General features: G+C 42.3%; 1 protein-coding gene across 2 annotated transcripts; it reads right to left on the bottom strand.

Annotated features, from left to right (window-relative positions):
- Positions 1–2042: 2042 nt before the first annotated feature.
- LOC124101931 (endogenous retrovirus group K member 19 Env polyprotein-like) lies at positions 2043–8272 on the bottom strand. Of its 2 annotated transcripts, none has more exons than XM_058583637.1 (2): positions 8107–8272; positions 2043–4204 (listed from the first exon to the last, which is right to left on the bottom strand). In XM_058583637.1, exon 2 carries the CDS (start codon positions 4073–4075, stop codon positions 2600–2602), a length of 1476 nt encoding a protein of 491 aa, XP_058439620.1. In that variant the 5' UTR covers positions 4076–4204; positions 8107–8272; the 3' UTR covers positions 2043–2599. The 2 variants fall into 2 exon arrangements, with proteins under 2 accessions (XP_058439620.1, XP_058439621.1); XM_058583638.1 differs by lacking the exon at positions 8107–8272 and adding an exon at positions 7082–8096.
- Between the last annotated feature and the right edge of the window lie 13361 nt (positions 8273–21633).

The raw sequence follows: 21633 nt of genomic DNA on the forward strand, positions 1-21633 counted from the left end.
TGCAGGGACCCCCTTGTCTTTCCAATGGTCCATGGAACATTCCTGGGGAAGGTAACACACCTTGGTTCATCAACAGTGTCTGTTGCATTTGATGACCAAAGTGTAGCAATTGTCCCCCCAAAGAAAGCCTTAATCCATTAGCAAGACTCTCCCCAAATCCTACCGTCTCCCCTCTGCATAAGACTAAAGGTTTCCTTTCTTACATGATTGAACTAATGCTTGTCACCTTGATCTGTGAATCCTATGTGCGGTCATTCACCTATCAGCATAGGATTCAAGTAAACACTATTCAGGTTGGAAGGGAGATCCAATTATTTGAAATCCTAGACTATTGAAATCCTCTCTAGCTATTTATAAGAGTATAACAAAACTTATTATTTATAGCTTTGGGGCTATGTGCAGAGGACTGTTGTGTCCTGTGGATGAGTCCCAGCTACCAAGGTAGTTATAGGTGACATGCTAGTGAAGTTGAGGAGTCCAGAACCAGAGCCAACACAATCACCAGGTCATTTCCTCATGGATAACTAAGGAGTAAGATATGGTAATGGTGGGAAACCCATGATAACAAGTAGAGCCATGTGGTCCTGCTTCCTGGAGCAAAAGACCAACTGTGGGTTGTTAGAGCATGGGGGTCTCAGAAACAGGGATCTGTAGGACCACAAGAATCAGGTGAGTAGTTCTACTGTTTTGTCAATAATAGTTTCCATGATCATACAGCTTTTTTTCAAAAGAAATTGCTAATGAGGTTGCCATTATAAGGATTTTCTATGGTCTTGAGTCTCATTCCTCCACACAGTGACCATCTCACCATAGTGACAATTTAAAGGGACCATAACCTTATGCCAAGGCCACCAAGTTCCCAAACTTCTTTGTCATTGAAGGTTAACTTCCCTAATGTTATATTCACTTAACTATTTGGATGCTCTCCACCACATAGTCTAGGAATCTCTGCTCTAGGACTTGGAGATTCCAAGAGACCCACTACACTCCCCAGGGTCTGCAGTTTCATGAGCTGTAGTGCTCCCTCTGCCGGCAGATGTTCTGATAAGCATCCTGGGTGTCCTAGTTTTTTAGCTGCTTCATCAAACCCCTCCAGCATTTCCTGGAAAGAGGGTAGATTCAAGTGATTGTCTTTATTGTCTGTTGCCTGTAGTAAGCAACTCTTGGGCTACTTTCTGCTCACAGCAATCATCCCTTTGTATAAAAAATATGCCTCGGTATACAAGTATTACAAGTTTTGGTAAAGCATAACTTGCAACAAAGAGATACTGAGAGTCGAGTCAGAATTAATGGTAATCCCCAAAGAAGGGGAGACCAGGAACTTTGGGCAGAATTCCTTTTCCTGCTAAGCTTTTGTGTGTAGCAGGACTAAGGTCTTTCCTGCCTCAGGGCCTTTGCTGATACAATTTCCACTTCCTCAGAACACCCTTCTCCTTGCTCTCTGTGTGGTTGGTTCCTTTTCATTCATATCACAACTTAAATATCACTTCCCCTGAGAAGACTTCCCTGACCATCTTATTTGCTTCCATCCTAGCTCTTATCACAACTTGAAAATACTTGAGACTTTTTTGGGGTTTGTTTTGGTCTGTATCCTTGATATACTGTAAGGTCCATAAGAGTGGAGATCATGTTTGTCAAGTTCACTGCTCTGCCTACAGACAGTGTGTGCACAGTGCTTAGACTGGATCATGGTAGTTACTCAGGACTTTCGAAGGATTGATTGACATAATGAATGGTTTCTTCTTTCCAACCCAAGGATATCTTCCTTGGGTTATGGTTTAGATGTGAGGTGTTCCCCCAAAGCTCGTGTGTGAGACAATGCAAGAAGGTTTAGTTCCACCATGCGATCAGCGCACTGGTTTCATTAAAGAGGTTCTTGGCATAAAAGTTAGCTAGTGAGATCGAAATAAAACACACAGACTCAGTTACCTTTTTCTATGACCAGGTCTGAGATGGCTCTCCCTCTGAACTCACACCTCGAACCACCCGATAGGGCAGCAGGGATTACTCAGGGCTAGCAGGAGAGAGAGAGAGAGAGAGCATGCCAGGGAGTAGCCTTTTATTGGGGAACAAGAAATTCAGGGGAGAATTCCATCCAATGAAGGTTGAGGGGGGCAGCACTCCAAGGTCAGGGTCAGTGATTGGCCCCAGGGTCAGTGGTCAAGTTACACCCCCACATGGACAGGCTCTTGCACCAGGAGAGGGTCGGGAAAGCTCCGACATAGTTTAGCCAGAGTGCCTCAGACCCAAACCGGGAGTTGCCCAGTCACATGTGAGAATGGCTCCCCACATATTCCCCCTTTTCTTTTCTTAAAAAAGAGGCAGTGGTTCACTCTTGGGAGTTTCTGTATTCATGTTCCGAAGACTCGCCATCCTATAATTACAACACAAAAGAGAATTAACAGCAAAGAGAATAATCCAATAATGTACCAGGCCGAGTGTTTAAGAATATTTCCAGGGTTGAATCCATTCAACTCCTTCAATATTTGGTTAACCAAAGAAGAAGGATCCGAAAAATCAGCTCTATTATTTTGAATGTCTTGGATATGGTGATGAAGTTCTAGAATATCCAAGCTATTATTACTATTTTGCCAAATACCTAACAAATGATTTTTAACCTTCTCCCAATCCCAGAGAGAAGCGTTGTACTTGGCAGCTGTAACACACACATATTTATAATTTGCATGGCATTTAAGCCCTCTTTAAACTTTAAGGCTGAAAGTTCATTATCTATGTCTAAAACAGTCGCCTCTAAGGCATTTAATTTAGGCTCAATCCTTTCATCAATATTTACTTGATTACGCAGAGCCTTGGAAGTATTTTGAGCTAAATTATTAAGAAATTTTGCATGCTGAATATTATGAGACAATGTCAGAGATGCAGAGACAGTGGAGGCAATAAAAGAGACTAGCGCCAAAACACCAACAATTATAATTCCAATATCACATTTAGGTCTTGCTAGCTGGGCATGAATTTGCTGCAAGACTTGTAAACCAGTATCAGCATACCATGGCTCTGAAATATTAGCAGGTAATAAAACAAAAGAGGGCTGATGAAGTATCAGCACTCCTTTTCCTCCATTATACCTAGTAATACAATTGGTTAGGTTACATTTGTTACAAGTAACAATATATCTGTCATCTATCCATTTAACTTTTACATTTCCAATAATTAAAACATAAGGAGACTGGACACAGGATCGTAAGCCATAGCAAGATCCCTCCTTACAGTTCTTGCCAACAAATTTTGGTAAAGGCTTCTCTGTAAAATGTAAGAATTCTGAGGCAGCAATTAAGCGCCAAATATCCTTTTGAATACCACCTTCACTATAAGTCAAAATATTACTAACAAATCCTGCAGGCGTCATAGCAGAATTTTTTCGTAATTGTCTCTTATCAATTTTTGGAGACCAGTCTAAAATATACCCACTATCTTTAGACACCTTATGTTGTACCTTATGTTTAGACACCTTATTTACACAATCCATCCATCTAGGAAAGGTGCCAATCTCAATTGTAGAACTATTTGGACAGTGGGGTATCCGTGGAGGTTTTGCAGAAATGACTGGCTTGTTATGGGAAAGTCCCATCTTAATTACTGATCTAGTATAAGGTTTTAAGTCTCCATAAATAGAATTATTTGTCAGTCTAGGTCTACCAATCACTGTCTTTTCCTCTAATGATACTTTCAGATAGCCAGCATGTTTATCGTGGGACCAACACAAAGGTAATTGGGCACTGTAGCCAGAATAATTAAATCTAGTCACATGATTGGGAGTAATATGAGTATCTGTAAATCCTCCCATCATGAATGAGTCATTAGTAAATACTAGAATAGATTCTCCAGTCCACACAGCTGGGTGTACCAGGGGTGGATCTGGGAAATATGTCCAGTAAGTGTCTATTTGATCCCCCTTTACCTGACAGCCCAGCAGGGCAATTACTGTTGCTACCATCATCACTGGGGTCCTGTTCTTTCCTAGGAGTCGAAGTATTCGGGAAGCCTGTGTTGTTAGCTTCTTCACGTCTTCCCATGAAATCAGATTTTCGGCTGGGTCAATCTGGTCTTTCTTCATCTTTTTCCAATATCTCTTCCTTTTGGATAGGGGCTCCTCCGGGTCTATCTTCAGTCACTTGAATCTGGGTTCTATCTCTTCCATGTCTGATCGCGCGTTCAGGCACCCAAATAGGACGAAAAGCACTTTCTGGAAAGATACAAGCATGACCTCTGCCCCACATAAGCACTGGGTCTGGGCCTTTCCATTGACTGGTCTGTAAATCTTTTCACAAAACTCTGCCTAAAGGGCCTGTTACTGAGGGAGACATTTGCCTCTCAGCAGCAGTGTGACCTTCTGTGTCACAGTTTAAAAAATTTAAAATGAACAAAGCATGATTGGGGCTATTTTGGGGAGTCATAATCCTATTCCCCCCTTTAACTTTTGTAATTGAAGCTTAATAGATAAATGAGCTCGTTCCACAATGGTTTGACCTTGGGGGTTATAAGGAATTCCTGTTTTATGATTAATTTGAAACTCTTGGCAAAATTGTTGAAAAGAAGAGCTTATGTAAGCTGGAGCATTATCTGTTTTAATCTGCATAGGGCACCCTAACACAGAAAAAGCTGCTAGGCAATGAGAAATTACATGTTGAGTATTTTCCTTAGTACGTGCTGTGGCAAAAATAAATCTGGAATAAGTGTCCACTATGACATGCACATAACATTGTTTACCAAATTGAGGAATATGAGTTACATCCATTTGCCATATTTGATTTGGTTTTAATCCACGGGGATTTACCCCTGATGGTGGAGATGGAGTGTGAATAACACACTTAGGGCATTGGCTTACAATTTGACGAGCTTGTTTTCTGGTAATATTAAATTTTTTACGTAAGCTAGAAGCATTTTGATGATGCAAGGAATGGGAAACTTGTTGACAGTTATATGAAGACATCTGTTGACAAATTTACTAATTTATCAATTTTGTCATTACCTGAAACTAAAGGTCCTGGAAGATTAGTATGAGCTCATATGTGTCCTATGAAACATGGGTATTTTCGCATTAGCACTGCCTTCGGTAAATTATGAAATAATTTAAATAACTCTTGTGATGAAGTATACCCAATAACTGAAGTTTCAATATTTTTGGTAACTCCGACTGCATATAAGCTGTCAGAATAAATATTAATAGGCTCATTTGAAAAGTAATTTAAGGCACAAATCAGAGCTTGAAGCTCTGTTCTTTGGGCAGAAGTATAACAAGTTTGCATTACCTCTGTGTGAACACAACTATAAAAACCTGCTTTACCTGAGCTTGAACAATCAGTGAACACTGATAAAGCTTCATCTATAGGATGTGCACGTACAATCTTTGGAAAAATAAGTGATGTTAATGATGCAAATTGGATAATCTTATCATGAGGGTAATGGCTATCTATCTGTCCAGGAAAATCAGCAAAAGCTATCTGCCATAAGCTAGAAGTTTGAAAAAGCCAATTAGTCTGTTGAACAGAAAATGGAATAATTATGATATCAGGCTCAGATCCAATTAATTGTAAAATCCTAGTTCTGCCTTTAATTACTAATTGAGCTATGGAATCATGAAAAGGAATTAATGTTTTTTGAGGGGAGTAGGATAAATAAATCCACTCAATAACTCCTAATCTTTGCCATATGGCTCCTGTTGGGGTATGCTCAGTTGGAAATATTAATAAATACACTATTTCTTTAGGATCAACTCTAGTAAGCTGTGCATTTTTAATTGTATGTTCAACTCTCTTTAAAGCTGTTTTAGCTTTTAAGGTTAGCTGACGTGGAGAGGTTGGAGAAGGATTTCCTTGTAATATCTGAAATAAAGGACTTATCTCAGAAGTAGTTAGTTTTAAGGATGGCCCCAGCCAATTAATATCTCTTAAAAGCCTTGAAAATTATTAGGGGTTTGTATGGAAACTGTTTGTTCCGCTCCGGTAAAATTAAAGATGGCGGCCCCCATGGTTGGCGCGATGACGTCACATTGCACGACCATCACCTACTTCCTCATTCTTGGCCTGGGGGGAGGGCCGACAAGAAGTTTGTGTTCCAGCCAGGTGGAAATGAAGACAAGAAAGCGGGCTCATCCACGCCATCTTGATCTGCCACGTGGGGTAGAGTCCTGTAATATCTATTATCATCAGTAGATGGAGCCCTGAACTTAAAATTGCGCTTGCGACATTCGCTCGCAAAATGGTTATTTTTCCCGCAAACATAGCATCTCCCGCGGGGCTTTCGTACTAATTCTTGCGGCTTTAACATTTCTTTCAGTGCCGCAGCTATGGCTACTGTCTGCAAATGGGTAGAGTCTATCTCAGAACATAAGCGGATAAACTCAGAAACTGTCCCCTTTTTACGGTGCGGCCTAAGAACGTCCTGACAATACTTATTCGCATTTTCAAATGCCAATTGTTTAACAATAAACTCACACACACCCGGGTCCCCAATCAACCTGTTTTCGGTCTGGTACAATCGGGCTACAAAATCTGAGTACGGCTCACTCACACCTTGCCTGATTTTGGTAAGAACTAAATTGGATTGGTTTTTTGAGACTATCTGCTTCCAGGCATGTTTCGCACAATCAGTTATTTGATCGTATATTACAAATTCATAATTTAACTGTCTTTCTAAATCAGCAAATTCACCTGTTCCTAAAAACATTTCTACTGGAGTTTGTAAATTCTGTCTTCTATTTCTTTCTGCCTGTTCAGTACAAAAATCAGTCCAATAAGAACGCCAAAGTAAGAAATCTCCTCCACTCAAACAAGATCTAGCTAACGAAATCCAATCACTAGGCGGGAGGGGCTGCGAGCAAATATTATCTATCAGGCTCTGTACAAAAGGCGTATTCGGACCATACATCTCGCATGCACTTTTTTTGTTCCTTAATGGTTTTAAATGGGATTACAGCATGAACTCTAACTCTCTGATCTTGCTCATTAACTTGCTCAAAAACTGGAAAAAGTTGAAAACCGCTAATATCTTCCCGGCTTCCTGTGCTTTCTTAATACCTCGCTGGAACGGGGTAAGAAAAGTCATTGTTAATTCAGAGTACCTGTTAAATTTTGTCCTTTTAGCAGGTAATGGCCGTATTCGAATAGCCTGTGCAGGCGGTGTTAAACGCAGCCTGTTAAAATTTCTCTGTAAGTCCTGAATATCAACGTCTGATTCTTCTCCCTCGGACTGTGAGTCATGGATAGAATCTGCGCTGTCACCATTTTGAAATTGGGCTTCTAAGCCACGCAGTGGAGAAGAACTCTGTGCCTCTCTAAGAATCTCTTCCAGATTTTCCTCTTCTATCTCTTCCGGAGGACCTTCTAGGACTGTGGAGGTTTCTTCTCTATGACCTTCCTCTCTATAATTTCCCTGAGGGCTAGCCTGATCATGCAAGTTTAAAGTCACATTGCTAACTTTTGGTTTAGCCCCTAGAGCCTTTGTTTTTAAATGGCTCAAGGGAAAGGAAATTAACTTAGCCTCAGGCGGATTTTCCATTTGAATAGACCTAATAGCTCTCTGAATGCCTTTTAATAGATCTTCAGGGGGCCATGAACTCTGGCCCATATATTCAAAAAGACAAATTTCCAGAGCATCCAAGTTTTTTGAATACTATCTATGCCTCCAGGTAATTCATTAGAAAGACAAACTTTTTGTAACTTTCTTCCTAGTTTCTCCCAAGTAAGTAAATTTAGGGACTCTTATTCACAAAACCAAGGGCAAAATTCGCCTACAATCTTTAAGAATTGTATTAACTGAGTTTTCTTTATCTGTTTTCCTTTCTGATTAATTATAGTGTCTAAAATAGTCAGATACATTTCCTTATCCGTAGAAGTTAATTTCCCAGTTTAATTAATTTAACGTCTCTTTCCTTCAATATTTCCAGGTACTTTTGTGACCCAAAATTGTCACCAATTCCTTTATCTTTATCTTTGTAGCATACTCCCACTCAATCTAGCTAATCTAGAATGCCCCCCTCGTGGGTGCCAAATTCCACCATGCGACCAGCGCACTGGTTTCATTAAAGAGGTTCTTGGCATAAAAGTTAGCTAGTGAGATCGAAATAAAACACACAGTCTCAGTTACCTTTTTCTATGACCAGGTCCGAGACGGCTCTCCCTCTGAACTCATACCTCGAACCACCCAGTAGGGCGGCAGGGATTACTCAGGGCTAGCAGGAGAGGGAGAGAGAGAGCAAGCCAGGGAGTAGCCTTTTATTGGGGAACACGAAATTCAGGGGAGAATTCCATCCAATGAAGGTTGAGGGGGGCAGCACTCCAAGGTCAGGGTCAGTGGTCAAGTCACACCCCACACGGATAGGCTCTCTTGCACCAGGAGAGGGTCGGGAAACCTCCGACACTGTTTAGCCAGAGTGCCTCAGACCCAAACCAGGAGTTGCCCAGTCACGTGTGAGAATGGCTCCCCACAGTTTAGAGGTGAAATGATTGGGTTATGAGAACTTTAATCAAGTCAGTGATTAATCTCCTGATTAGGGATTAACCAGGTGGTAACTGTAGGCAGGTAGAGTGTGGCTGGAGGAGCTGGGTTCCTAGGTGCATGGCTTTTGGGTTTATATTTGTCCTTGTTGAGTAGAGGTGAGCGCTCTCTCTCTCTCTCTCTCTCTCTCTCTCTCTCTCTCTCTCTCTCTCTCCTCTCTCCTTCCTGGTGCCATTGTTATAGTTAAAGCAATGTCCTGGGGTTTCATAACTGACTTCCAGACCACTCACGTATAATCGAATCAAGCCTTTATGGAAGAACACCTGTGGCGACTAACAGAACATAAAGCTGTTCTCCTGATCATCCCTGAACAATTGCAAGGGTGCGCCTCATAATCCTGAAAACCACAAAAGGGACGTTTGGGGGTCCAGCCAAGGCAAGCAAGCCAAGTTACAGAAGCGGGAGAGTGCAGTCAGGCAGCGGGAACTTTAACTAATCACAGTTATCCCAGTCACCCCAATACAGAAACATAGCCCCGTTACCCTAGTTATAGAAACAGTGCTCCATTAGGTAGTTCCATGTTCTTAAGAGTTTCTATAGCAAAAGGAAAAGAACAACTTGCCCCAGCTGTGACCCTTCTATTTGGCATGGTTGTTTTACAGAATGGAGTTACTAAACAATATAGAGTCACTTTGGCTTGACTATCACAGTTGAAACAGAGAAGCTTCTGGGGTCCCAGCCTCTAGGATGGGATCCAGTGTCCTCTATGGCCCAACACTAGTAATGACTCTAAGCTATAGCTGTGAGCACCTGTGGTACAGGCAGTAGAGATGGAAAAGATTCAAGAAAGCTTTGCAAACAAGTGGGAGAGTGAGGAGTGGAGAGAAGGGAGGAGAAAGGAGAAGGGAGAGGGAGCACCCGAGATGTTGCTGATGTCCCAGTGTTCATCTACCTCATCGGCTCTCAGGACAAAACCTTCTAGTCCTTCTCATGGGTTAACCATCCAGGAGGCTTCAGATTTATGAGGTGGCCAGCCTTAGACCTGGGTAACACATTGGTTTGCCTTCCCAGCTTAGGGCAGGAAGGAGGCAAGATTGTTATTAACAGCCTTTGGCCACTTGTCTTGCTAAGGGCTTCCTAGTTTCTACCCTTATCTGGAGAGTTTTCACAGCTTCTAAGAATGCTGGACTGCAGTGAGCTAGGGTAAAGAGGAAGTTAATAATGGGCTCCAATCTCCTGGGTCACCTTTTTTTCAGGGCATCTCTAACTTCATGAACCAAATTAGTCTGCAGCTGCATTCTAAGCTCAAACCCTCACCGGAACCTGACTTGGTTATGGGCATTTAAAGGCCCCTTCTAATTTCTGTTATGTCCCTCTCTGCCTCCTACAAGTTCAATTTCTAAAGAATTTAAACCTCAGAGGGGCCATGATGTGGTCCACTGACCCGGACGACTTTGTAATGCCAGATTCATGGGACCCCAATAGACCTTCAGGAGTGGAATTCTATGCAATCACACAAGAGTCTTTATTGCAAGCTCGAGCCTGGACTCACAACCATTTCCCATGCAGCAGTCCCCAAGGAGTGAGCCCTGGTTCTTTGTTCAGTGAGGATTTATAGGATTTTTGGGTTTAATCTGTGCGTCACAACATCACACAGCAATTCATTTCATGCCGTGGGAAAATCAAACAACTCTTAACATTGATTAGCACATTCACTGGTGGGAACAAGTTGGGTAGGGGTGATTGGTTAGTACAAGAGGGGGATTCATTTGAACTGATTGGTTTAATCTGTGAGGGGAGTACGTGCTAAACTACATGGTTTCCCAACATGTTATCAACCACCATAAACTACTTGGGGGTCATCTGGCACCCCAGGTATTTTTCCTGTCTCATGCTGATTGGTGGTTGCTAGGGGGGTTGCTATGGGTCCTCACCTAGCCTAACTGAGTCAGGGACACCTGGCACTGCAGACCTCTCCTGTTATTTACAGACAACTCAGCAGGGTGGATAGGTGCTTAGGAGTGCTCTGTGGGTTTTTCCAAGGACAAGGGTCACGCCCCCTTCCTTGGTCAGGCCTTGAGGTAGAAGCTGTTTTCAAAAATGGAGTCACATCAGTTTCTCAACTTCACGGGAAAATCCAGCTGCCAGGGTGCCTACCCACTTGTCCAAGCAGTCAAGAGGAACCGTGAAGGTAACAGAGTCTGGGGCTGTGGTAGGAGCTGAGAAACTTGTAAAGGACGATGGAAAAGCTCTGTAAACTCAACAAGCCAAAACAACGTTTACCTGTCCGAGATTTTATTAGCAGGACCCTAGCGGCCAGTCACAGAAGAGAAGGGAGAGGAGAGGGGGAAGAGAGAGAGAGAGAGGAGGAGGGAAGAGAGAGAGAGAGAGGAGGAGGGAAGAGAGATGAGAAGGGGGAGGAGAGAGGGGAGGGGGAGAGAGAGGGGAGTAAGAGAACAAACATGACCAGGATATTGATATTTATGGGCTTAACACAGGATGAGGAGGAGCAGGGTGAGTGGGCTGTTACTTCTTCATTGGCTGAGAGTTTGCGCCCCTTCAGGGATTGGAGGTGCACCATTCAAAGTTCGCGCCATTCACAGGGATTGGAGGTGAAGTTTCGCGCACCATTCAGTGGGTCATGGACCTGAGCTCCCGGAAGAGAAGCACTCCGGGCGCCGTCTTTACCAACAAAACTAATGTGACTCCATTTTTAAAAAGGAATAAATAACAGCAGCTTCTACCTCAAGGCCTGTCCTAAGGAAGGGGGCATGACCCTTGTCCTTGGAAAAACCCACAGAGCACTCCTAAGCACCTACCCACCCTGCTGAGTTGTTTGTCTGTAAATAACAGGAGAGGTCTGAGGCGCCAGGTGTCCCTGACTCAGTTAGGCTAGGTGAGGACCCAAAGCAACCCCCCTAGCAACCTCCAATCAGCATAAGACAGAGAAAATATCTGGAATGCCAGATAACCCCCAAGTAGTTTATGGGGTTGATAACATGTTGGGAAACCATGTGGTTCAGCATGTACACCCCTCGTGGCTTAAACCAATCAGTTCAATGGAACCCCTCCCTTGTACTAACCAATCACCCCTACCCAACTTGTTCCCGCCAGTGAATGTGCTAATCAATGTTAAGAGTCGTTGTTTGACTTTCCTGCGGTATGGAATGATTTGCTGTGTGATGTTGTGACACATAGTGTATCCCCCCAAAACCTATAAAATCTCACTGAACAAAGGACCAGGACTCACTCCCTGGGACCGCTGCATTGGGAAGGGTTGTGAGTCCAGGCTCGAGCTTGCAATAAAGACTCTTGTGTGATTGCATCGGATTCGGCTCCTGGAGGTCTAATGGGGTCCCACGAATCTGGCCTAACAGAGCAGAGAGGTGGGCAGAGCCAGGCACAGGAGACAGGGAAGGGGGATCATCTTCACAGATTTGGACTGACCCTTTCTCATGCTCCTTTCTAACTGCTTTGTTTTCTTAGTGCTCAGGATGGTTCCATACTGTTGGTAGGCATCCTCAGCCTCTTAGGATAATAAGAATAATTTTGGCTCCCATTTATTGAATGCAGTGTGCACTAAGGACTTTCTTCACACATAAAGTGGGAATAAATATTGATGCCACCATAGTTTTTGATAACAAAAATCAGCTTCTTTTAATTTTCTAAATCAGAATAAATTTGACCCAACTCACCTGGCTAATGAGAAATCTACCTCTGCCATTAACTAATGTTCCCTCCCCCAACTTAGTCTACATGGTGGGGAGGTCCCATGATCATTATTGATATGCTCTTGCCTGAAGGCAGTGGCTTTGCTGCTGCTCCATCCCTGAGCCCCAGGCTCCTGAGTGCATCCTGTAACTTCCTGTGGGGGTGATGGCTATCATTGGCCAACCAGACATGCAAAGATGCATTGGTTCTAGGGCAGAAGGTGGAGAAGCAGAGGGCTAGGGTCCACCACAGAAGATAACCAAGGAGGACTGGCTATGCTGTCTAGAAGGGTCCAGCCACTTGAGAAATCCTGGCTACACGATTCGGAACAGCCTTCTACCTCTGAGAACTCAATGTTTAGCAACTTGATTCAGGCATCAGGTTACTGACTTGGCCTTTGGAATTTTCCTTTTCCTTCCAGGCTTAAATTAAAATGGAGCAGGCAAAGTGACCTTGCTGCCTGTTGCCTCTGCAGGAATTCTCCTGTGGATTTCCCCTCCACACTCGCCTCCAGATCTCTCTTCCCTGCCTTTCCTGACTTTATCCCAGACCTTGGAAGTCTTTCCTGACTTTATCTCAGACCTTGGATTGGCCTTGGATTTGTTTTCCTGTAGCTGTTGACTTGATGCCCTCCAGCACAATCAACAACATCATTTTTCTCCATCAAATGTGGCCTGTGTGTGCAATCCTTGATGCTGTGATATCAGATGTCCTACCCCTTACTATTTGTGAGGCACAGGGATAGAGAACAAATGGAGGCTTTCTATCATCTGTTTAAATACCAAAAAAAGCTATATATTATTAAAATATGGCTTGCAGTCCTACATGAACAAATTTGACTGCACAACAACCTAGAAGATCCAGTTTGACTCTTTTTTTTTCTTGGCATAGACAGAGGGAAGTAGATACACATTCAAGGTCAAGTTTTAATTTAGAATTCTCAGACTGCAGAATTCCGCACCAGAATGTGGCAGTACTGTGCTCAGCCGTTAGCTCCACACAACCCCCCTCTCTTCCCACCTTCATTCTATCTCACAGACCAGGGACCTTATGCACATACTTGTGGACATCTTGAGCTTTGCATCCAAATTTCACCTGCATCTGACCCTCCAATACACACACACACACAAAGAGCCTCTGGGCTAGGCATGAGCACACTAGTATGTGGTCCACCCTCCATGATGATAAACCCAGAGAAGAAAAAGGCCTGTGCAGGCCCTGGCAACACAGGTTACTTGTGCTATTGGGGCAGGAATCCTATGTACCTGGATCCTGGTTTAGAAGAGAAAGCATGTGGGTTTAAGACTGCCCCTACAGTCTTCTCACCTCATGGGGAAGGGTACAGGTGGAAGAACTCTAAAGCAGGGCTCAACAAATTATGGCCTATGTGTCCAACCCAGACCACTGCCTGTTTTCAGGAGTAAAATTTTATTGGGACACAGCCATGCCCAACTTCTTTACCTATTGTCTGTGGCTGTCTCCTCTCTATAATGGCAGACTGAGAAACTAAGACAGAGATGGTGAGGACTGAAAAGCCTAGAATATCTCCTATCTGGCCTTTCACAGAGTTTTCCAAGCCTTCCTCTAAAGCATGGTGACAGCAGGGACCCATCGAGCTGTTTCAGGGGGTGGTCACTTAATTTCAGGATTAGCTGTTTTCCTCCATTCTCCCACTTCTCTCCCCTCACAGTGTGGACCTGGCTGGAAGGAATGCCAGGTCTGCCCCTTGGAAACTCTCCAGAGTAGTACAATACATGGTTCTGAGGACACCGGGTAGGCCACCACTATCTGTCCAGTTGTAGGACAACGACAATTAACTATGTATGATCACAACCATGTGATCATAGTTGGGCTGTCCCCACTATCTCAGCAACAAAGGGTTAAAGCCCGAAGCCCTCGTTTCTCAATGTCATCCACTATTCTTCCCATCAGCACCCGCTTGCTTCACTATCGTTCTGTCACCACTCCATTAAAAAAAAATGCTATCAGAGTCATCACTTGGATTCAACGTGTGTCTTCCGTTAGCTGCTAGCAACATTTCACAGAATGTTTTCTATTAAACACCAGATTTTTGCACCCTAGTAATAAACTAAGCACATTTTGGGAAATGCTACCCTATTCAAATGCTATGTGTGGGCCACAAATTTGACTCTGTATTCCTGATAGCCAACGATAAATGGGAAATGAAAGTTGTTACACAATTTATAATGGCCAGAAAGTCAGAACAAACCAACAAGACAAGCAGAACTTATTTTAGATTTTAAGGCCAGAAATATACTTCCTTCCAGAATTTTTATAACCATAGCACTGTATAAGTGAGGAATGATATCCCTACACAACGGTGGATGCTTCCTACAGCACCCTAAAGAGAAAGGAGGGCTTAAGTCCAAAATGCAACCAACCAAAGGAGACCTATGGGAAGCTTATCAAATGAAAGGCAGATTTTAGCTCTCTATTGGTCCTTCCAGAGCTGTGTTGTCCAATGTGGTAGCCACTGGTCACAGGTGGCTACTGAGCACTTGATCAATGATTATTCCACACTAAATTATATTGTAAGTGTGGAATACACACCAGATTGAAGACTTAGTAATTAACCTTTTTGCATTAGTTAACTTTTGCAGTGTGACAAAGCACTCCAAAATATAATGGCTTAAGATAGCAACAAATTCACGTGATACAATATGGATAAAACATGAGGACATTATCCTGACTGAAATGAGCCAGTAACAAAAGGACTAATAGTTTATGATCCACTTTTATGAGCAGTCAAAACCCGAGAAACAGAAAGTAGATTGGCCAACCAGGAATGGGGGTAGGAGAAAGTGGGGAATTGTTTTTTTTTTTAATTATTATTTTTTTTAATTAATTAATTATTTATTTATTTTTTATTGGTTGTTCAAAACATTATAAAGCTCTTGACATATCATATTTCATACATTAGATTCAAGTTGGTTATGAACTCCCAATTTTACCCCAAATACAGATTGCAGAATCACATCGGTTACACATCCACATTTTTACATAATGCCCTATTAGTAACTGTTGTATTCTGCTACCTTTCCTATCCTCTACCATCCCCCCTCCCTCCCCTCCCATCTTCTCTGTCTACCCCATCCACTGTAATTCATATCTCTCCTTGTTTATTTTCCCATTCCCCTCACAACCTCTTATATGTAATTTTGTATAACAATGAGGGTCTCCCTCCATTACCATGCAATTTCCCTTTTCTCTCCCTTTCCATCCCACCTCATGTATCTGTTTAATGTTAATCTTTTCTTCCTGCTCTTCCTCCCTGCTCTGTTCTTAGTTGCTCTCATTATATCAAAGAAGACATTTGGTATTTGTTTTTTAGGGATTGGCTAGCTTCACTAAGCATAATCTGCTCTAGTGCCATCCATTTCCCTGCAAATTCTATGATTTTGTCATTTTTTAGTGCTGCGTAATACTCCATGGTGTATAAATGCCAAATTTTTTTTTTATCTATTCATCTATTGAAGGGCATCTGGGTTTTAATGGGTATAGAGTTTTGGTTTTGCAAGATGAAAAAGTTCTAGAGATCTGTTACACAACAATGTGATCATTGCTAACACTTCTGAACTGTACACTTAACAACAAATGGGCTAATTTTATGTTATGTGTTTTTTAAACACAATTTCAAAAATTTTAAGTGAAAATTAAAAAAAATAATCAGCAACAATTTATTTAGCTCACAATTCTGTGGGTCTGCAGTTTGAGCTGGGATGAGGTAGATACTTCTGGCCTGGGCTAGGTCAGGTGTGTGGTCAGCTGTGGTCAACTAGATGGCTTGACTTCTGGGGATTAGCTGGGATGACTAGGAGCCACTAGCCACATGTTTCTTGTCATCCCTCATGTGGTCACGTGGCAGTCTTGGCTTCCAAGGATCTGAAAGTAAAAGTTGCACAGCCTTTTCAGGGCAAGGCTTAGAACTCACCATTTCACTTCAGCTGCTCTCTATTAATCAAAGCATATTATAGGACCAGCCCAGGTTCAAGGGGAAGCAGATGCACTTTCTAAGGCAAAGAGCTAAAAAGTACTGTGGCCAGTTCTTCCAATTGCTCCCACTTGTCCTGTAGTCCCCCCCTTTTTTTTTTCAGAATAATCTATTGATCCTGTTTCCTGTATTTTATACATACAGAAGCATACTCTTTTGTATCTTGCTTTTTTTCACTTCTTCAGACATCTTTCCATCTCATCAGCATAAGAGAGGCATTTTATTATTTTTAGTGGTGAATTTTTGCATTATTTTTCCGGGTTGACTCATTCCCATGTGTCTCTGCTGTCCTTATTGTACCTCAATACCATTAACAAAAATCCTCTCCAGAAATATTTTCTTGATTCTCTCCTCCTACCCCTGGTCATTTACTTTGAACCCCTTAAATCTAGATGCTGGATTCCTTTTCTTTGGGGCTAACCTGTAGCAATTAATTTACCAGACTATAATTTTCTTTTTACCTGTCTGTACCCGTCATGATGAGCACTGTGTCTTAATTGCCAGGCACCCACATGGCACCTGACATACTTAGGTATCTTAGGTAAGTATTAAATTGAGGAATGAAGAAATAGTTTGATGGAGGTGCATTTCTACAGGGTTTACTGTGAACTTCAGTGTCCAACTATAAGATTATAGAGGTTGGGGGCTGCACCTCCTCTTCCCTCCAACTAGTGACTCACCTTTTACCAAAAAGAAGCCTTTTAAAAAATCTCTCCTGCCTGATTTATCATTTGCAAATCAACACTTTCAGCTGTATTTTGTACACACGTTATGAGTACTACCTGCTAGATTCTAGCTCCTCGTTATTTTCCAACTGTGTGTGCTCTAAATGACGCAAGCTCTCTGAAAACAAAGGTCCTTCCCTCCTTCCTTCTTTCATGTGCATTTGAAGAGAATTGTATAACTCTGTATATAATGTTTTGTGCATCATTTATTAATGATGTGTTCATATCTAGATACTTATTGGCTTCAACTTTATTCTGTTACTGTGAGAGGTACTTTAAAATCCCTTGCCATGATTGTGAATTTGTCTATTTCTGTCCCGAGTTTTGTCAAATTTTGTTTTATCTATTTTGAAGCTGGGAACACTGAATACATAGAAATTTAGAATTGTGATATCTTCCTGTTTGATTGGCCCCTTATTATTATGATATTTTCTTTTTTTTTAATCTCTTGGGATGCTTCTTGTTTTAAAACTACTTTATTGGATATCAATAGAGCTACTCCAACCTTCTCTTAGTGTTTACATGATGTATTTTTCCATTCTTTTACTTCAATTTTGCTGTGTCTTTGAGATATGTCTTTTATAAGCAGCATATACATGAATGTTTTCTTAAGAAAGAAAATGCATTTGTAATCTTTGACTTGTAATTACAGTATTTAGCCAATTTAGATTTCTTATATGTTTAAGTGACTTTCTTAAAGCCGCCAGCACGTTAATGGTAAAGCTCACACTAGACATTTCCTGACTTCCAAGTCCATGGTTTTTTCTCCTTCATGACCTCAGACTTGAATTACAGGTTTTATTCCATGTCCCTACCCTTACCCGACCACTGCTGTGGTCCTAGCCCTTCAAGTCCTCAGAGGGACAGGGGCAGCCTTGTTTTGGAATCACAGCCTGGGGTTCTGCCCTTATCACTGAAAGAGAGTCCAGAATAAAAGAAATATTAGCAGCCTTCCATGGGCTTTCTAGAAACCCATAGTAGGGTTGGGAGGCTTTCAAAGAACAGCTCCACTACTGACCTGCCATGAACTATTGGGAACTTCCCTGAGCTCACATGAGAGTTCTAAGGCCTAGGAGTAAGTTCAGACTCAGAAACTCAATGCAGTTGTACAGATTTGGAACTGAAAATGAATCAGAGGTAGAACAGAGTCTGGGACCCAAGGTACCAGCTTCAGCACTAGCAGTACTGCTAGTGCTCCCTAACTCACCTGTTTTTTTCTTTTAAGGGTAAGGAAGCCTTTAAGCATTCTGAAACACAGCGAAAGAAACACAGAAGGGACCAGTGGTGATGGGGGAGGTCAGTGTCAAGATGACAGAAACTGCTTAGCTTTTCTGCAGGTGTACCAGGTGCACGCAGTGTCTCGGTGTCCTACTCATGGCTCTTAGCCCTACAGCAGCCCTTCTCAAACTGCATACTCAACTGAAATCTGTCCTGCAGTTCCTCGTACTTTAACTAAGACAGGTAGCATATCTGGGCATCCTTCTACAGGGTGTGACTTGGATAATATTGGATAAGATCCCTGCTCCCCAAAATGGCCCTGCACCAGCCTGTTTTACTGTATGTAAAATACTTGCAACAGTTACTTCTACCAAAATCAATTCACTTGGTGTTCAATGAGTGTTCATTTGGAGATCCTATTTTGTCTAGGAAATAGATTTTAGGTGTGATATGGAAATTAACATTGGTCTGACAAGTATTCTTGAGGACCTTTCAGTCCTATAGAAGAGAAGGCACATGTACAAATATTCTATAATTATGATTTTCATTTGTAGGTTATTTATTATGTTCTGGGTCTGATAAATATTTTTAGTGCTTAAAACTGTCCTGCAAAGTAGACATTTGCATCTCACTTTTATAAATTAGAAAAGTGAGATTAAAGAACCTTTCCAATTTCCCATACCTAACAGGTAGTGGGAAAAATTTGAATCTTGACAGTAGAAAGGACTTGAACCTCCATCCATGTGGCCATTTCCACTGGTTCCACACTTTAAAGGATTCCTTTAAAAAGAAGCCATGAGTTATCTGAATGCTACAAACAAAGTGCCAGGGAGGCAGAGGTGAGGAAGGTGGTCCCCTCCAGCTGTGATCAGGGAACAGGTTCCTCATGGAACAGGTTAGAGCTGGGTCTTTAAAGATAGAGATGAGGTGGGTGCAGGAGGAAAGGTTCTGTATCATGTATTCCAGATGAAAGGAATAGTCTCAGCAAAGAGACAGAAGTCAGACTGTTGTCAGCATGAAGAATAGAACAATTTAGTATACAAGGAGCTAACAGGAGGTAAGGCCAGAAAAGTAAGTTAAGGAAGACTGTGGAATCTTGAAGACAGGAAAGGAAAAAGGATTCTTTTTATGAGGGAATGGGAAGACATTACATCTTAACTCACTTATTTGGTGCCACATATAGAACAGACTTAGAATAGAAGGAGGTTTTGGCACACTGTCACAGTGACAAGCCTTTAAAGGCAGTGATTGGGGAGTGGAATGGAGGGTCCTGAGAAGAGGGGGAACTCCTGGATCAATGAAGGAGCACTGGAGATCTCAGTGACCTGTGATTTGTGGAGATCAGAGAAGCAGAGGACTCAAAAAGTCTATCCTGGTGAGATCTTCAGTGGCAGAACTTTGGAGCCATTCACAGTTATACCAGCAATAGGAGCAGGTGTTGGCCTAGGGAAAAGAACCACCTAGGGTGCCACCCAGTGGGCTCAAGGTCGGATGGCCATTATGGTGGATGCCCTGAGACCAACTAAACCCAGGGAGGTATTATAGAGGGAAAGAGCCTCCTGAGCACCTAGAAACCAGCAAAGGCTGGTCCATGAGTAGAGGGCTGGGACCAAGTAGGAGGAATTGCAATAGGAAAATCAGTAGAAGGAAAGGAGGTAATGAATTTGGGGGAAAAAAAAGAGTAGGCCATAAAATTAATTAATAAAAAAAAAAAAAAGAGTAGGCCACCGTCCTGTTCATCTTGGCTTAAGTAAGGATCTGTGTTTTCACAACGTGTGAATAAATGACTGCAAAGAATGAACAACTGCAAAGTTTATCAGTACTTCTGCCTGACAAAGAGAGAGTGAAATAGCCCATTAATTGCCTCACTATCCAAATAGAGAATATAGCCCACCATACATAAAACATTTTTAATTCCACAATGGAGCTTATTAATATGACTCTCAAACTTGAGTCCAATCTTTTCTTCTTGTAAAATAAAATCAAGATAGTATTATTTCCCTATCAGTAAAGCGTTCTTAAATAGATTTGAACTTTGTGAGCACTGCCAATATCAATATTTACAGGAAATCATAGCAAAGCTCAGGAGAGGAGGGGATATGAAGTCAAGAGGGGGGAGGTGAGAGGAGGGAGGCACTCCCAGTGAGGCAAGATAGCCAAGCTCACTCTACTAAGTTTAAAGGATTGGGACCAAAGGCCTACAACCCTAAAGCTAAAACCAATTAGATGGTGTTCTTAAAAATTAATGACTCAATTAAAAAAAAATAACATGGTGAAGCATTTATGGAGTTTCTTCTTCCTGGTGAAAGCATTTTTAAATCTATTATCTTCCTAGTCTTCTCTGGAGGTATACAGGAGAGACACTAGCACCCCAACTCACAGACCCATTTAGCCATGGCAGAGATAAGCCATATGACCTGCCCCAAGTAATATAGGGAGTTTGTGGTAGAATCCAAACCAGAAGCCAGGACTCTCTGGACTCCTAGGGAACAGCTCATTTACCCCCTCGGGTGGGGGATGCAGCTACAAATGCTACATAGATTTACACTGTCATTCTTTTTGTGTTTCAGTTTCCAAGTGGGTAAAAGGGAAAAAGAATAATACCTACCTCATAGGGTAAGGAGTTATGAGTGAATGTAGGTGAATTTCTAAGAAAATGCTTAGTACCTAAGTGCAAAGTATGCATTAGTCATTGCTATTAGCATGTAGAGAGGACTAGGACCCATCCAAACGAGGGCTCATCATCTTTAAAGTTTGCAGCTAAAGGCAATGATTTCTAAAGTTCTTTACTTCTCTCTTAGAGGGACAGAGATCTTTCTAAGAGAGGTCTTTATCTCCGAAGTGCCTCCTAATAATGGATTTACTGCAATACATAAAGTTCTCATGTTCATCTTCACCTTCCCCTTGATACTTAGGTGAGAAAGTTGATAGGAAATGTGTGGTTTCTTAAGAAACTCGTGAACCCCAGGGAGCTTTCTCTGTGATAGCTGCTCAGCCTCTTCTGGGTCCAGGCTCCGCTGACCAGCTGACATGCTCTTTCACCAACTGGGCCCAGTACCAGCCAGGCCAGTTGGGCTTCAAACCTGATGATGACCCCTATGCCTTGGCTGGAATGGGAAACTATGAGATCACCACTATCTACCAAGCTGTCATGGGTCTGAAACACAAGTAAATGATGAAAGAAGCGAGGGACAAAATGTTTTAACCTTCAAGAACTGTTTACACAAAACACCTCCGCCTCCAGAGTGACATGCCCAGTGGGCCAACAAGAATCACCGGGGTACTGCAGAGGTTCTTGTTATTCCTGGAACAGGGATGACAATCATTAACAGCACGTGCTAGCTTCCCCAGGTGCCTGCCAATTGGAGTCCTGCTTGGTGGTCAAAGGAAAGCTAGAAAATATTCGACTACCGGTGAACTCAGATGGAGACATTTTCTACTGAATACAGCCCATGGCTGCCATAGATGAAGTATTCAGTCTCCTATCAGGGGCTTCACTCCTAGGGGAGT

The sequence above is a fragment of the Marmota monax genome, unplaced genomic scaffold, assembly GCF_021218885.2.
Source record: "Marmota monax isolate L192 unplaced genomic scaffold, Marmota_monax_Labrador192_F-V1.1 WCK01_AAM20220418_F8-fsc00087, whole genome shotgun sequence".
NCBI lineage: Eukaryota > Metazoa > Chordata > Mammalia > Rodentia > Sciuridae > Marmota > Marmota monax.

What these genes read in the sequence shown, in the direction of transcription:
- LOC124101931 (XM_058583637.1), bottom strand. Translation starts at nt 4,075, where the DNA reads ATGAAGAAAGACCAGATTGACCCAGCCGAAAATCTGATTTCATGGGAA.